General features: G+C 37.4%; 1 protein-coding gene across 9 annotated transcripts in view; it reads right to left on the bottom strand.

Moving 5' to 3' along the window:
- The window catches only part of ABCC4 (ATP binding cassette subfamily C member 4), a 154,980-nt gene that overhangs the window by 90,199 nt on the left and 49,814 nt on the right, over positions 1–14,967 (bottom strand). For 8 of the 9 annotated variants that reach the window (XM_052785771.1, XM_052785777.1, XM_052785774.1 and 5 more), the window contains 6 exons: positions 13,821–13,917; positions 12,474–12,689; positions 10,433–10,573; positions 9,003–9,040; positions 8,546–8,646; positions 5,381–5,527 (listed from right to left, as the gene is read on the bottom strand). In XM_052785771.1, coding sequence (XP_052641731.1) covers positions 5,381–5,527; positions 8,546–8,646; positions 9,003–9,040; positions 10,433–10,573; positions 12,474–12,689; positions 13,821–13,917 — 740 coding nt within the window. The remainder of the gene's footprint in view (positions 1–5,380; positions 5,528–8,545; positions 8,647–9,002; positions 9,041–10,432; positions 10,574–12,473; positions 12,690–13,820; positions 13,918–14,967) is intronic. The other variant, XM_052785773.1, reaches the window with a different exon arrangement.

The following is a 14,967-nucleotide window of genomic DNA, read 5'->3' as shown; positions in this document are numbered from 1 at the left end:
AAACTTTTAACAAAAGCCATGATAATACTAAGAGTAAATGAGCAACTCCCACAAAATGTCATTTAATAATCACGCCCTGATAAGGTTTAAAGTACATATCGCCATTGTTATATGAAAAAACATTAAAGTTGTGGTTTGTTTTTTTTTTTTTTAAACACATGTAGCAACCTAACAGGTTTTCATTACCACACCTACTTCAGTGACGAGCTGTTCCACTCAAACACCCAAACATAATATTTACAACATTGTGCGGTTGTTAAGGATCTTGATGATTGATGGAACCTATTGTGTTGCCATCTTAATAACAACAAATGCAAGTGATTACCAACATGGAAGACAGAATCTGTGTTTTTATTTCACAACAAAAGACTGTCCTATAGGGACTTCTTTTCCACATAAACTAACAAACCTGCACACACGTGAATGTGCTTTAGAGCTTGGCACAGAGAGTCAAAAACAAAGCCTCTGCTGCTTTAAGGACAACGTATTTTTTTGTATTAGCTTAAGAGAACATGAAAGCTGTCAAAAGAGCTGGTATAGTTTTTCACAATCCCATAGAATTCATCTTGACCACAAGGAAATATCTGAAAACTGCATCAGAAAGATAGCATAGATCTTGTTTCCGAAAAAAAGAAAGCAATTGAGTCATTGAGTCAAACAGGAATACAATACGTTTTCTGGCATCGCTACTGAATATTTATATCAGTGATGAATGAGACTACGAACAAAATATTTTAACATGAAGCTTTGCCTTGTTAACTGCATGATATGCCAAAACACCACCTACTGTAAATCACAGGGTTTAAGACCAGTATTTCTTGTTTGAACATGCTACTTGTTCAGCAGAATCACTTGTGTGAACAAGCATACATTAATGTACGCTAACTAGAGCAGTTTCACTATCCAACTGATAGAGTATAATTTAACAATCTCATTATCAGCATTTTAATTTTCAGACTGCTGAAATATCATATTTGTTGCAAATATTATATAGTTTAAACACTTTAACATTTGACGCTTCTGTCAGATAAAATGCAGATAGGCATTTGTGCATTGATGAACATGCTTTTAATCCTATAAAGAAACTTTCTCTGTCAAATTATAGGTGTTTCAACACTTGATTTATGAACACCATAATTAAAATCCTTATGCCTTAAAGAAAAACAAACTCTTCATTATAACAACAGCTTTCTTTCACATTTTTATCTTTTTAATATTTGGAGTTTGCTTTTATGTGCTGCTATTAGCTATCAGTTCAGCATGTCATTTCTGGCTGCCAAAACAGGAAAATATTTCTCTTTATAACCTGGTCAAATCTCAAAGTCTAGGTAAGCACCCAAAGAGATCAATGTTTATTTAATGCTTCCACAAAGCATTTATGGGGAAAAAAAAAAATCTGCTAATTTAACAGGTAGAAGACAACCATCACACAATTTAGTGTTTTCTGTTTCTAGAAAGGCCAGAAATGCTGTAATGTCTGCCAAAATATTTCTCCTCTTTCTATGAACTGTCAGAACCAAGAATTTGGAGAGATACAATTCGGAATTAAAAAAAAAAAAAAAAAAGAAAAAAGAGCTAGATTTTCATATGTATTTCTGTAGTGGTTCTGGTTCAATATGAATTTTAGACAGATCTCTGGAGGGGGAAGAGAGTCTTATTTTATCTGAACAAATTCATGCATATCATTTGTTCGTCTTATAGCACCCATCAGCACAGCAGCAGCAAGTTTCAGTTTCCTAAACTCAATGCAATTCAAAATTACACACAATCTCCACTAAAACTACCATTACTGAAAGTGATGCAGTTATACATTAGCATCCCTTCTCTAAAGAAATCTCTGTCCCCAAATCCCAGAAAGGAACAATTCATTTACAAGCTAAGCAAGTAATCTTGAATCAAATCCTGAAGCTTGTCAAAACTAGGATCTCCTAAACTACCAATAAGAAACTAATATCAAAAGAGGGAACTCCCAATTGAAGTAATTGGTGCTGAAGTCCTGGTCCCTTTTACCCAGCTTCCTATTAAATTTGTTTTGAAATGTTACAAACATCTTGAAAAAGAAATTAAAAGGAATAATGGCTGAAGGAGGTCTCCTTGACGGGACCAACGCATCAGACTCTACAAGGTTATCTGACTTTTGGCCACTTATTACAAAGCCAACAAAGTTCCTGAACTCAGCATCACATGAAGCTGAAAAGCTTACCGTGTAGAAGATTAAGAGAAAATATTATACTTGCAGATAATGAGGACAACTGAACAGAACCACATTACTATTGCTCAGTGGAGAGGCTGAAAATTCACTCCTCAAATTGCACCTCTAAAAACATAACAGATAAATTTTGTTATCCTTCTGACAAGCTGTTTTAATGCTAAAGTGGGATAAAACAGATCATGCTGCCCTCTTGTGCTAGAGGTACACAGAAATCAACCCTTTTATTCCTGCAAGTGACACACGAAGAGGAATATATAAAGCATTCACTATGAAGTAGAAAAAGCCCACGTTTTCCTCCTTACAGATACCTTGACATGCACGCAATTCGCTTACTGGGAGATGGATAGAAGAGCAAAGAAAGTTTCAAGAGAGTCAAATTCAACACTCCAAAAAATAACCAAGTTCTGTCAACAAACACAGACAAGTCAGATGTGATAAAGCCCCAAATACCACTTAATCTTTAACTTCCCATCAAGCTTTCACTAGCTGTTTAAGTGATGCTGTATAGAAATCTGCTGATAAATTTGAATTTCAGTCATAAATACCTGATCATTCTTTCTGAATGCTGGATAACACAATAAGCTTTAGTCACTTAGGATCATCAGCTCAATAGTGTTAAGTGCTTAAGAAAGAAAGAGACAGTCATTTATTACTAAGGTTCTTCCAATGCAAAACATACTTAAAGCAGTAATGTCTAACTATTTTTAGATCTATGTCAAATTACAGAAAGACGAAATCTGTGTACATACAAATACTTTGGGGTGGGAAGGGAGAAAGGAGAGGGGTCCTTGTATTCCTCTTCTGTCTCTGCTATGTAATCCAGGTTCCAAAAATACATTTAAATTCTTCTATCAGCTAGGTAAGATGCTCGTTACTATTCCCTTTACAACCTTCCCCTCCCTATATATTGCTAATGCAATCTATAAAGAGCGATCTTGGGCTCATGCCTAAACTGATTCACAAAGCATAATTTTTTTAGAAATAAGTCATCTCATTTATTCACCATGACTGATTGGATCTACGCTGTTGGGAGCTGACAGACATGTCATGATTCACCACGTATTTCCATTTCCTAATGTCGACTCCCTGATGCTGCTCATTAGTCTGTTTCCCCAATAAGAACTATCGAGAGCTTGGGATGTCTATTTATTTAAGTTTCCTTCCTTGACTTTGGAACATGGATCACCATGTGTTCAAAATACTGACTGTGGCATTTTTTAATTGCTGATTATTTTTTGATAAATAAACCAGCAGAAGTCAGTTCAGCAATTGCTTCTGCTAAGGTCTTAGCGACCTCACACAAATACTGAGAACACGCTGGACACTTAAATGACAGCTCTGACACTGCAATATCAGCTTTGCTAATATGGGATATGATATCTGATAGTTTGGCTTGGCTATTACAATCACAACCCTAGAAAAAGGAGCCTTTAATAATTTCCATTTCTTTTTAGTATGTCTTTCACAGTAAGGCATATTAAAAAAAGAAAGAAAAAAAAGAAAAAATAGAAAAGACTTCTACTTAAACAAATCTCACCCCAATGCAAAAAAATAGCCTCTGAAGTTCTAAAAGATAAACACACAGTAAAACACGCACATAAATCAGACAATGAAACAGAGATGTTAAAACCAGAATTTCAGAACTGCAGCATGTAGCAGTTCTGAACAAGAGCATCTTCTCACATGTCATCTTTTCCCTTTTCTTTTTTCCTCTTTCAAAAGATGTATAGATCAGAACAGCAGTACCTTTGCATGCTACCATGACCAAAAGAAAGATGAAGGGAAAGAAACATATGCATGAAGTTAATCTTCTTTTATAAAATATCTGCTGATAAATAGAAACACACATCTGTAAGTCACGACAGTGTGTGAATACCAGCAATAGGTAGGTTTTATGAATGTCACTTTTACAAAGCACTACTAATTTGAGCTTCACAGTATGTTACAAAGCAAACTGTTATTTATTACTCTACATTGTCCCTGATATTTACTCTCTAGTTCTTAGTTTGTTATGATGAGCCAGCTTTATGGGCATTCTTACAAGATGATTACATATTCCCTCAAAAATACAGTTACTGCACATGCTGCACACACACCCCCCTCCCCCCGAAAAAAAAAGAGAGAGAGAGAAAGAAGAGGAAAATCCCTGCCTATCTGACAACAACCCCCATCAGTACTACGATTTTTTCTGATGTATGTGCTCTCACTAGCCCTCCACTAACCTCTGTCCTGAGCTTATGGCTTCACTTCTAATTCTTTGCATTGGCCTTGAATTTACACTACCACAGACTCACAGTACAAGCAGACCATACAACACTGCCTTAAACTTCTGCAGTTGTAGGGTTTTTTTCTAAGGGGGAAATTACATGTTTCATTCATTATATTATGGACATAAACCTTTTCTCCACATAAGTTTTTTTCTTCCTGAAAATATACTAATTTCTCTGAAACAATAAAGCCATCCCTATATATATCCTTACAATCATGAAATGGCTTCTGGAACTACGAGAACAAGCCTATGTTCCTTTTCTTCAAGGGAGCAAAGACCATCAGATTTCTGTTTCTCATGTAAGACTGGCTAGTAAATCAGTACCACCACACTTTCCCACTCTCTTCACTCTGCTCCAGCTTCTCTCTTGTTTCTTTTGAAGAACATAAGGATCTGGATTACAGTTTTAAATTGCATGCTTTAAGCTTTTGTGCATTCTCGAAGGATAGTAAGCTACACAGTTTCTCAAAACTGTGAATTACCATACACGCTTAAAATTATTTTTTAAAAGGGCAAGTAATTGTTGGGGTTAAGCTTTCAAAGTGCATGCACAAAATGCATGCATATACATTTCAGCATATGGAAGAAACCCCTGTGTAACTGAATCAGAACAGCAGTGCAACTAGCAGGTCAAAGTACACCACCAAAGCCACATGTAATTCATTTTTCTGTAGAATGCATTTGAAGAGAGTAAGATCAACCTTCAATAAGCAGTCAACATTCTGACTTTTAAATTTAAAAAGACCACACTGTTAAATTTAAAGGTTTTAAGTAAAAGCAGCAAAAAACCCCCACAAATGTGCAAAAATACTATAAAATCATAATTGCCCAGAAATAGTATAGTTACCATAATCAATGAGGTACATTAAATGTTAAGGGTTTTTTACTATTAAACTCACCTATAGGATTTCTGTCAAAAAACAAGACGGGAGCTTTCAAAATGGATTGAAACATTTTGTTGTGCAACGTCTGACCAGAATTAACAAGAACTTGAAACACCAAAAGACTTCTTACTATGCCAAACAGTATTGTAGCCACCGTTAAACCTGAAATTAAAAAAACACAGACAAAGCATGCATAATATGGATTTTTCACAAGGAAAAGAATTTAAAAATAAAACTGAACTAAACCCAAATTTTGTTGACCTCTGTATATAGCAAGAATCCAAACTTAAGCTTAGAGACTCAGACTGAGCACAGAACATAGACACCTTATATTTGTCACTAGCTTCAGTTACTATCATATCATCAATTTAAACAATTGCTCTTTTTTGGTTTGAAATATTGGTACTTTATAGAAATGTAGGAAATGTCTGTTAACCCATGAAATAAATCTGTATTAAAACCTTCTGCGTAACAGCTCTGCTAAGAAATTCATTTCACAGTGCCGTGTATAATTGTGGCTTGCAGAGGTCACTGTGAAGATTCAACATTTGCCAGCAGGTATTAACCAAGTAATATATACACGGCTATTTAGAGACAACCTTGAGTTATTCTCAATCAGCCCAAACCACTCATGCCACTCTTCCCCTTGTAAACCACATCAAATCATTGAAATTATGTGTATTTCTTTAACATAGTATAAGATGCATCCCTTATGCCACGTGAAATAGAGCCCTTCTAGGGAATTGGCCTGCAGACTGTTTGTCTTTCTCCTGGGCACATCTCCACTTACAAGACAGGGGTGCTACAGGGCAAAAGATGGAAACAAAGAATGATGAAATTGCTGCTGCTCTATTTGCTGTGTGTAATCTCTAATGTGGCTGCCCAAATTCCCAGTCGATGAAGGCAAACAGTGAAGGTGTTAACCTTACATTTGGCAGTGTTTCCAGATTCCAGGTGATCTGCTCTGGAAACTAAGCGTAGCCACCACAAGCCCAGATGCTCAGGCCTTGAGGACACCCTTAAGTTAGACCCTAACAATCAACACAAAACATTGCCTATTCTAAGGACAGGTTAAAACTGGACGCAATTCAGGTAGAGCTATAGTAACAGTGGGAAAGAGTGAGGTTTTAAATTATATGATGTGGTTAAGTCAACCAGTTATTCCATCCTGCTTACTACCGTATCCTCCAAGGATGCAAGAAAAGGTATCGCTATTTCATTTGTCTGCTTGCAGTTTATTGCCCATGTTCTGTGCGGTGCTCTTTTTAAGAAAAAAGCACGTGGTTGGGATGAGAGCTGTTTGCCTTGTCATGACTGCTGCATTCCAGGCCAGGTAAAAGAAAACTTTTCCAAGAGTAACTGCACGTACCCAAACAGGAAAGCTGGGTCATGCAAAAAGGGAGGGGAAGAGATACTAAGCAGGAGGCTGTGGCAGAGCCCATGCCTAACAGTAGTCTGTGGGAGCGATGGGAGCAGAGGGAGCACGTCCTGGGAACCCCACATTTCTGTACAACTTCACTCAGGCTTGGAAGCCACTAGAAGCTGCTGGCATGACCCTCACCAAATGAATCACCTGAAAAGACCCAATGGCTGGGGACAAGGGGGAGGAATGAGACTTACTTTCAAGTCCTTCATCTGGTCTGTCTCACACCAAATGCTTCTGCTTTCCCCGTTTACAAGCTTACCACATCAGTATAAGAGAGCCAAAGACTTTGCATGCTCCCTTTATAGAAAAGGTATGGAACTGGTACCTCAGTTCTGGCCAATGATGTTTCCCATAAACAGAAATTTTACTCTTCTAAATCTTTGTCTCATAGAAACGACAAGGACTAGGAAGGAACTACCATGGTGATTTTTTTCTTTTTCCAAACATTGAGAATCAGAAATAAAAATACTCAGTTATTTTATACAGTTTCAGATGTTATAGAAAAAGGTAAGTTAGATTACGTGCTTCATATGAAGTGTACTATCTTTTTATAACTTTCTCAACTTGACTTACAATTTTGTGTAGGTAACTCAATGCTGTCTGTTCAGCTATTGCAAATATCTCACTAAGCCATCCGAACATTTCAATATAAAGGTAACTTTTGCTGTTCTGCTATCTAGAACGACATTTGCCTTAAAGGATAAAATTTTCCGTAACGTGGTTTAGGTTATATGGTCAGAGAAAGCCAAGTTTGCCACACTTAATCATACTGTGCAGTCCATTGGAACGGCTCATGAAATAAGACATTACACAGAGAAAATAAGAGCCAGGTTTATCTGGCTCCTGAACTGTTGCTTCCCAGGCCAAGCACAATGTTTTCTGTCAAGCACTTCGATCATGTGGATTCCCGAAAAAAACCCAAACAAAAAATCCTCCACCCAGCCTCTCACCCATGAGACATGTTTCTGAAAACATTCAATGCACATTCTTCTGGTATTCCACCTGTTTTCTCAGACCTATCATTTACATCTCCATCAAGAAATTACCATGCCATACAAAACTGTACATCACTAGAAGTGCTAAATAGCAGAGTCTGAGAGCATATTTCTACACGTGCTTTTTCTATGCCAATTTTTACTACATTTCAGAGCGGTATTTCAAGATGTTTGGATGCCTGAACACAAGGATCAATGCCCTTTTCTGGATATTCAGAAGCATACGACTACCTATTGAAATAGATTGAAATGTTTTTTAACATCCTGCTTTGCATACCCATCTAGGATGCTTTTTAAAAACTGGTTCTTTTGCTATGGCACTTCAGAAGGAATGAAGCCATGCCAAGTTTTAGAACAGCGCAGAATGAAGATCCATTTCTAATCCCTCTTGCCCATCCATATAATAACTGAAGATTTAGCTCAATGACCTATTAGTATAGACAATAACCACAACCTTACAGTGACTGACTTTTTGAATACTCAATTCCTAGTTTTCTTTCCAAAATCCAAGCAAAGCAAATTAAGAGTCTGCATTCAACCTGTTTCTTTCGTTAGATTTTATTTTATTTATTCCAATTAATTTAGTCAGGAAGCAAGACTGAGGCTCCTAATCTGTTAAGACATTACTCAGTTACTGCTTGAAATCACAGTTCCCCACATTGCCATTGCTTCACACCTCTCAAAACCGTTTATTTTTGAACTGTAATAGGTCAGATAATAAATAGTTGTTTAGACAGACACATACGCGTGTGTAATTACCTGCGTAAATTCCCAAATAAAAGTTAAGGTCTAGATGTTCAGTCTCATTTGCTCCATTATCTCCATTTGTTGTGACGTTCAACTTTTCTTGATGATTTGCCCTGTGGAAACGCATACAGAAGATAACGATCGTCAAATCACATTCTGCAAATATTCATGAGTATGTTTAACTGTTTCTAGATTCAACTCTGTTGAAATCTTTAGTTCAAAAGATCCCATGAACTGATGTTGTCAGGCACCACACCGTGAGTAGAAGCTATTACAGGCTACACTTCAGTATAGTGTTTAAATTTTTTTTCCACACACAAGATGAGTGAAGATCAGAAAAAGATCAACCATATTCTGAAGTTTCCTAGAACAGGGAACACCACCACCTATACAGCACTGATTTCTATTAGACAAACCGCACTTGACCGAAAAGGCAGAAATGACTGACCAGTTATTATCATCAACTTACCAGTAAGAAAGCCACCAGTCCTGGAGCACGTATGCCACCTTGAGTAAAAGAGGCAAATAGAAGAATCATCTCACAAAATGAAAAAAAAAATTAGAAAATTAAATTTCCTTGCTATTCTTTCATGTTCTCTGGGAAAACATCACATATTCAGGAAAGCATGCAATCCAGTCTTTCAAGACCAGCAGCAATTTGCAAAGCACATTAGAAGGTGCATTAGAACCCTCTACAAAGAAAGAAGTTACCTTAAATTACCTTACATGATAGCAAACTAAAGGAAAGCAATACACTTAAGCAAACAAAATACAGTAGCTCTTCCTAATGCATGTTAATTGCACATTAAAGAACTCATTTCTTCAGTTCCTAAATTTGCTACTAGAGATATTCCAAAATGCTTTTTGATTAACAAACTTTCTGATGTTACCAATCCAGAAATTTGTGTTTACAGGAGATAATTACCAGAAACAGTGTTGAAGGAGGATGAGAGAAGAGAGGGAGGGAAAAACTCCTACTGCCACCTTCCTTCTGTGCCAAGAGGTGACTACAAACTAGTAACAGGGTTATTTATCTCAAAATACACCTCTGTTCACGTGAATTTAAAGTTCTGGGCAGTCTACTGCAGAGATTTGATCTTGCTCAGATTTCTTTCCAACAGACTCAATTCAAGGACAACCAAAAAGGAAGTAACATAAATATATAGATTATTTTTTACAGTCAAAACCAATGGTTTCCATGAAATGAATTTAAGCTTTCTCAGCAGGAAACAGAGAAAAAGGCAATAAGCTATCTTCACGCAGCTTTCTCAGCTCACCATTTCTTTCAGTAGAGTTTCAAAATCATTCTCCCTATTTAAAAATTCTTTTACATACCTGCTACAGTCTGCTTTACACACAGTATTTGCCCATTCTCGACCTCACTTTCTTCTGCTAAACAGTGACCCTCCTTCTAGCCCTTCTCATAACCTGCGCTTATCAGCAGACAAGTTTTTCTTTTAACACTTCTGTCAGACTCTGTTCTTCCAAACCCAGTAAATCTCTTTACTCTCCTCAACTGGAAATATAGTGATTGTTCAGATTTGTTAAACACTACTTCATACACCTTATGATTTTGTTCTCTATCTCCAAAAATTAGACTGGCTTATAATTTCTGTGCCATGCTGCCGGTAAAATTATTTTACTGAAGTATTAAAACTGTTGAAATAAGGATCAGTGCAAGACCTCTAAATGCTGTACGAAAACTCCATGCTGATATGTAAAATTTGATCGAGTATACTACAAAATTATTAAAGAACACCATGCTCCCAAACATTTTAGACGAAACATCACAGTAACAAGCATACATTATGTTAAAAAGGAAAAAAAAAAAGGAAAAAAAAAAAGAAAAAGGCAAACCCAAAATACATTCAGTATTATTTGTGGCTCCCAACAACTTACCTGTGCCAAAATATTGAATACTAGAAGTATGAAAATCACAAAGTAGTTTGCTCCTGCAGTGAAATATTTTCTGTAAACCTTGAAGTTTATTTTTCCCTCAGAGCGACTCTCCTCTGGCACTGCAGCCAGTGCGTTTTCAGCCTGAAAAAAGATCCCCAGAATAAAAAACATCAACCTTGCATTTACAGATTCAGACTAAGCCACTTGAAAGTCATGTTTCAGAATTAGCAAACAATTAAATAAGGAGATAAAGTAATTATGCATATAAAAACTTTAAATATCAAACTATAGCTTTGACAAAAAAAAATTAGTCTCAGTGCAGTAATACTGAAAAATCTACTCTGCAAATTGACACTGTGAGGATTTTATTTTGAATTGCATCACAGCATGACTTCATTTACAGCCAGAAATATTTACTCTAATTGACTGCTAAACCAGGTTTTTCTTTTCTTATACACTACCTTCGGTCATAACAGCTCTAGACACTAAGGCCTTGACTTGGGCAAGATTCTGTTTTCAGAATGCAGTGTGTAACCTTTCCTTTTCAGAAAAGTATTTCAAGTAAATATTCTTCTGCAAGTATGCACCAAAATCAATCAACATATGCCCAGAGTAACCAATTACCTATAAAGTTCTAATCACCTCCTTGTAAGTACCAACAAAGCCTCTGTTAATAGGGAAAACAAGTAAAATGACAAATGAGAAATCATATTAAGCAAACAATGGATGGGGGACACTGAAAGACAGAAAAGGAAAAAATGAGACAGGCATAAAGAAGATAAAAGAACGATTCAAATGAACAAAATTCTGATTTTTTTTTTTTCTTTACAGTATACGTGATCGAAAAACTAGTGCCAGTTCAGTGGACACATAACACTTGATTTGTTGTTAGCAGATGCAGCTGTACAAGAGCAGTGGAATCAACAGACCTGACTTAGACATGAAAAAAGAAATCCCACCTACTCACCCATAAAAGAAGCCTATCTTGGTTTTTTTGTTTCTCCAGCCTCCTTCCCCCTCTATACAACAGCTCTAATGCTGCTAAAAAGTTTGGCACACCATTGTGGATTTAATAGTGGAGTCACCACTGGGACATTGATAATATCAGATAAATTTATTGCTTTTGGGCATAAAACCATTCCTCCAAAAAGGTATGAAAAAAAAGTCTGTGGCATTCTTTTTTTTTTTGTACCTCACAGCTTTTCATTATAGAAAAGAAAAAGAAATAATATATACCCATAGCATAAAGGTGACAATCATAAGGGACACACAGGGATTACTTGTTCCATTTGTTCCATGTGCTCCATGGATGCAGTGCTAGCACAAGCCTAGCAGGATTACAGGGCTCCTGCATTGTTTTGTGTGAATGCAAGCACACCAGCAGAAGGGCACCCCTGGTACAGAAACCTTATGGCTGCTTTTGCACTGTGCAGCCCAAGAAATAACAAGGTACCTGAAAGTCAAGCTGGTACCACACAAAGCGTTCTGTTTTCACCAACAGAAGGGATGGGGAGAGCAATGCAGTGGTGTCCCCAGGTTATCCTCTCAGGGCCAGCTCAAGATCATGTGGGTATGTTAATGCCAGTCATGCAAATGTAGACTTTGTATAAAGCCACCACTTCTGCATGCACTTCCCAGAGCTCAGGATTTCAGGGAAAGTATTAATTTGAGCTCAGCACTGCACGAACAGACAGAACCCACCCAATACAGTGGTATTGGCCCTTTAAAGCATCACTGTCAGAGGACAGGATGAAGGAAGCACAGTGCGTTGTCTCTGGACACCTATAGGAATGCTTCCTGCATCCAGCAGACCTGATGCTGAACCTGAACAAACTCACCCTGCTGGGTTTGAACTGAACAGCACAGAGCTGTGGGATGCCTGCCCACAGCACTGGGCAGATCCACCATGGGCAAGCTCTCACCTGCTAATGAAATCCAACGATCCCTGAAATTCAAATGCAGCAGGGAAAACCCTTATCGAAGTTCAAGTTAAAAACCAGGCAGACAAGAATTGAGACACATCTATTCGTTGAGCACTCACAGGTGGTTGCTCCACTGCTCCATCTTTCTGTGAGTGGGCAGAAGAATCCTGGGACCAGACAGAGGACTCTGAGAAGGTTCGGCTCCGGACAGACTTCAGGTTGGGAGTTCCTGGAACTGACGGCTGTTCTACCTCCTCATCTTTTTTCAAAAGGGAAGCAAAGTCGATGCCAGATCTCAGGAACTCTGAATAGGTACCTTTCCCCACCATTTTACCCTACAATTAATATAAGCTTTGATTATCTTCATTATACACTTTCTGTAAAGGACAATTTCTCTTATCTATCCTTGCTGCCTCTGGGGTTCTGCAGTTGCTGAGCACACATCCCACTGCATGGGGCTGAAGCCTCTAACTGTCAGTTCCTCATTTAGAAGAGCAGAAACAAGCTCTTCACCCTCTGACCAGTCCCTTCCCGACAGCTAACTAGGCCAAGGAGCATAACAAATGGGATGACAAAAGTCCCAGTTACAGCCAGGTGAGAATTATCTCCTTGGAGAAGCTGCAGGAGACAGCCATGCAGTTTTAAGACAAGCTGTTAAACTACATACATAACCATTGGTATTTTTATATTACTCCAGGCTAGGGGTAAACGGCAGCTTAATTTTCTGGTCCTCACAGAGCTCTATAAGGAGCAACACAGACTATTTCCACACTTCTTACAGCTCTATCACAAACTTATTTCTAGAAAGCTACTGTAACTTTTAAAGAGGTCTGAATGGGAGAAAAAGACAGCTAGCATCCTTTTTTGCAACTTTGTGATGCATCAAAAGTAATTTCATGCACTTTGCTACCCAATCTGAGGAAAAAAAAAAAACAACAAAAAAACAAAAAACCAAAAACCAACCAGCTCAGGTTCTTGCATTTCCCCTCTACCCATGAATATCTGGTACAACAAAGTTTGAAAGGAACCAGCTTTGCTGAAGGCCTGCTTGTTCTCAAAGGTATCTGTGACCACTTCTCAGCCTTAATTTAAAAAAGGGACTGGTTGCAAAATCAACATATTTCTTAATTCACACAAAAGTGTAAGAAACAAGACTAAAAGCAAAGCATTAACATAGTCTCAAAATAAGTAATTCTCTCACAGTATATTATACATATGTAAGATAAAAAACAGTATGTAAGATTACATATATGCATAAGAAAATTCAGAAACAGATTTTTCAGGAAGGTATTCTGAGAAAAATCAACTTACTTCATTAATAATCTTTAAAAATGTATATGGTCATTAGTAGACAGAAAATATATTTACAAACTAAAAATATTTAACCGGGTTTTTTCCATCTTAGATTAAAAAGGATAATTAGAAAGTATGTGAGAGATAAAAGTACAGACACTGATTTCACTTACATCTTTTAAAATTAGAATCTGATTTGCAGCACGGAGATACTGCAACTGGTGAGTAACCAAAACAGAGATCTTCTGATGTAAGGCCTGACAAATACATCTGCAAAGAGATGGAAAAATAAATTAAAAAATGAAGTTTCTTAAAACATTTTGACTGTTTCTGGAAAACGTTTTCTATTCAATTATAGTGTTTAAAATAAGAAAAAAGATGCCCATGCTTATTAGATTTATAAAAATTACACTGAACAAACATGTTCCTTATTTAACTTTGTAAGTTTTCAAGGTAGGGAAAAGAAATTTTATACTTCTGGTCTGAAGTGAAAGAGGAGGAAAGCTTAAGGACATTTCATTAAAACAGTCTTAAACATCCCCCTAACAAATGTGCATGTCATAAGCGGAATTGCAAAGAGGGTATTTAACAAAAATTAAACTGCCCCAGACAGAAACAGAAAGCAGGGCAACATACTGTGGACATTTATGGAAAAATACAGACAATAAAAGTAACTTCTTTGAGATGAGTTTTTAGAGCAGCTGTAACAGTGAGCCACTGAGAGTTCTGGAGAAGTAAACGGTACTACTGATTTGAGCTACATGCAGGTATGTATTGACGTAAAGGAGTGAAATCCTTCAACCATCTCTGACTTTTTCCCATGGAATCAGGGCTTACCTTCCTCTCCAGTACCTTACCTGCTTACCCTAGAGGCTTCCCCAGAAATTTGGGATTTGGAGAGAGAAATGAAAAAGGGACTAGGCACACCAGAACCACTTGGCAAGTGCAGTTCAATCCCATAAAGTTTTAGCAGAAAAGACATCTAGTATCTTTTCAGCAGAGCCTTACCCCCGCAAAACATAGCAGCGGAGCAATGGTTTACAAGTGCAGAGGTCTGCAAACACGCTATTCATGTACAACAGGGACAGCACAGACACAACTGAGAACCAACACTACCAACACTCTCATCGCCTTCATCCCCACAGCAACACAGCAGGGAGACAAACCCTTCAAGAGGACGCCCCTTTCTCAGCTACTCGCTGTCTTAAGAAAACAAGGAAAACTGATATCGTCTAGAACTGAAGTGTCCAGTGAAGGTGTATACATTAGCATTTTCCATTTGGATCACGAGTGCCTTTTTGAAGATCCTCACCCAGTTGT

This window comes from Harpia harpyja, chromosome 4 (assembly GCF_026419915.1).
Source record: "Harpia harpyja isolate bHarHar1 chromosome 4, bHarHar1 primary haplotype, whole genome shotgun sequence".
NCBI lineage: Eukaryota > Metazoa > Chordata > Aves > Accipitriformes > Accipitridae > Harpia > Harpia harpyja.
The sequence above is the reverse complement of the archived record's forward strand: the minus strand, read 5'-3'. Positions and strand labels throughout refer to the sequence as shown.